We start from the raw sequence: 1,707 nt of genomic DNA, 5'->3' as shown, positions 1-1,707 counted from the left end.
TCTATCTATCTATCTATCTATCTATCTATCTATCTATCTATCTATCTCTGTGCCTCTCAGGATTTGGCTCTGCTCTGGAAATCCTCATATTAACATATATATTTTTTCTCCCATGGATCAAACAGCTGCGAGCACCATGGAAGGGGCTAACCAAACTGAAGTGACTGAGTTCATTCTCATGGGTTTCTCTGCATCCCCGGAGCTGCAGTGGATCCTCTTTGTGATGTTCCTGATCATCTACCTCCTGACCATTGCCACCAACACTTCCATCATTGCCATAGTCAGGAGTTGTCCAAGCCTCCACTGCCCTATGTACGTGTTACTCAGCAACCTCTCCTTCCTGGAGATCTGGTACACCTCCGTGACGGTGCCCAAGTTGCTGGCTGGGCTTCTGCCGGGGAACAGGTCAATCTCTGTCCGGGGATGCATAGCCCAGATGTTTTTCTTCTTCTCCATGGGTTCCACTGAGTTCTTCCTTCTAGCGGTGATGGCGTATGACCGCTACTTGGCCATCTGCCACCCCTTGCGCTACTCCACCATCATGTGCAACATCTTGTGCCTCAAGCTGTCGGTGGTCATTTGGGTGTCTGGCTTTCTGGCCTCCTCCGTCCTCACCGTGGCTGTATCCAGGCTGTCGTTCTGTGGGCCCAACGAGATTGACCACTTCTTCTGCGACTTTGTCCCCCTGGCCAAGCTCTCCTGCTCAGACACGCATCTCAGCAAGCTTGTGTGCTTCACCCTGACATGGGCCATAGCCGGGAGCTCCTTCCTCCTCACCACCGGTTCCTACAGCTGCGTCATACGAACAGCATGGCAGATGCCTTCAGAGAGTGGTCTCCAGAAAGCTCTGACCACCTGTGGTGCCCACATTGCAGTCACAGGCATATTCTATGGCTCAGCCCTTTCTATGTATGCCCGACCACCTGTGATGGAGTCCTCTAACATGGACAAGGTGGTGTCACTCTTCTACTGTGTCCTGACCCCACTGCTGAACCCCATCATATACACCCTACGGAACAACATGGTGAAGGAGGCACTGAGGAAAGCAATGACAAGCTCAGGATTATTTAGGGTCTAAGGAAGAACTTTCCCCAGGTGGTTTCATTATGTGGAGTGGTACCAGGAACTAAATCAATCACAAACCTCACTGAGGTTAGGTGGGAAGCACCCTTCAATTAGGATTAGTTAATCAGAAGCCTCCCACATAAGGCAAAAGGAGGTTGTGATCCTGCCCAGGAGTTTGGACTGAATGGATGGAGAGCTGTTGCTGAGTATTGTTTGTGTTTTGTGTGTGTGGAGGGGGAAGCATCCGGGGGTGGGGGGGGGGTGGGGAGGGGAAGGGAGAACACACAGAAACTGATAACATACAGGAACAGAAAGAGAGGCAGAAGCAAAAAAAGCAAGAAAGCCAAGCAATAGCCCATGAGACTATGAGACCCTGGGAAAAGCTAGAAAGAGAAAGTTTTTGGGTTGGTGTTGACAAAAGAGGTTTGAGGCTGTAAGCTAAGTAACTGCTTTTTTTTTGTTCTTGTTTTCTCCTGTGTTCAGAAAAGTATGACTTTGTACATTCCTTGTACATAAACAAGATTGCATCAAGGAAAATACCAGACTCCATCAATTTCTACTTCCAGCTGTAATGTCTCCAGGGTCCCAAAATATAACTAGATACTTTTTGATTCAAAAGGGGGCAGAAGTATTTGATGAATG

The 1,707-nt window shown here is 48.6% G+C and overlaps 1 protein-coding gene across 1 annotated transcript; it reads left to right on the top strand.

The window, feature by feature from the left end:
- Positions 1-136: 136 nt before the first annotated feature.
- LOC112116176 (olfactory receptor 11L1-like) lies at positions 137-1,078 on the top strand. The gene has a single exon (XM_024213503.2). The coding sequence runs from the start codon at positions 137-139 to the stop codon at positions 1,076-1,078; it is 942 nt and encodes a 313-aa protein (XP_024069271.2).
- The last annotated feature ends 629 nt before the right edge of the window (positions 1,079-1,707 follow it).

Source organism: Terrapene carolina, unplaced genomic scaffold (assembly GCF_002925995.2).
Source record: "Terrapene carolina triunguis isolate 2854851 unplaced genomic scaffold, T_m_triunguis-2.0 Scaffold612, whole genome shotgun sequence".
NCBI lineage: Eukaryota > Metazoa > Chordata > Testudines > Emydidae > Terrapene > Terrapene triunguis.
This window is presented reverse-complemented; position numbering and strand designations above follow the sequence as displayed.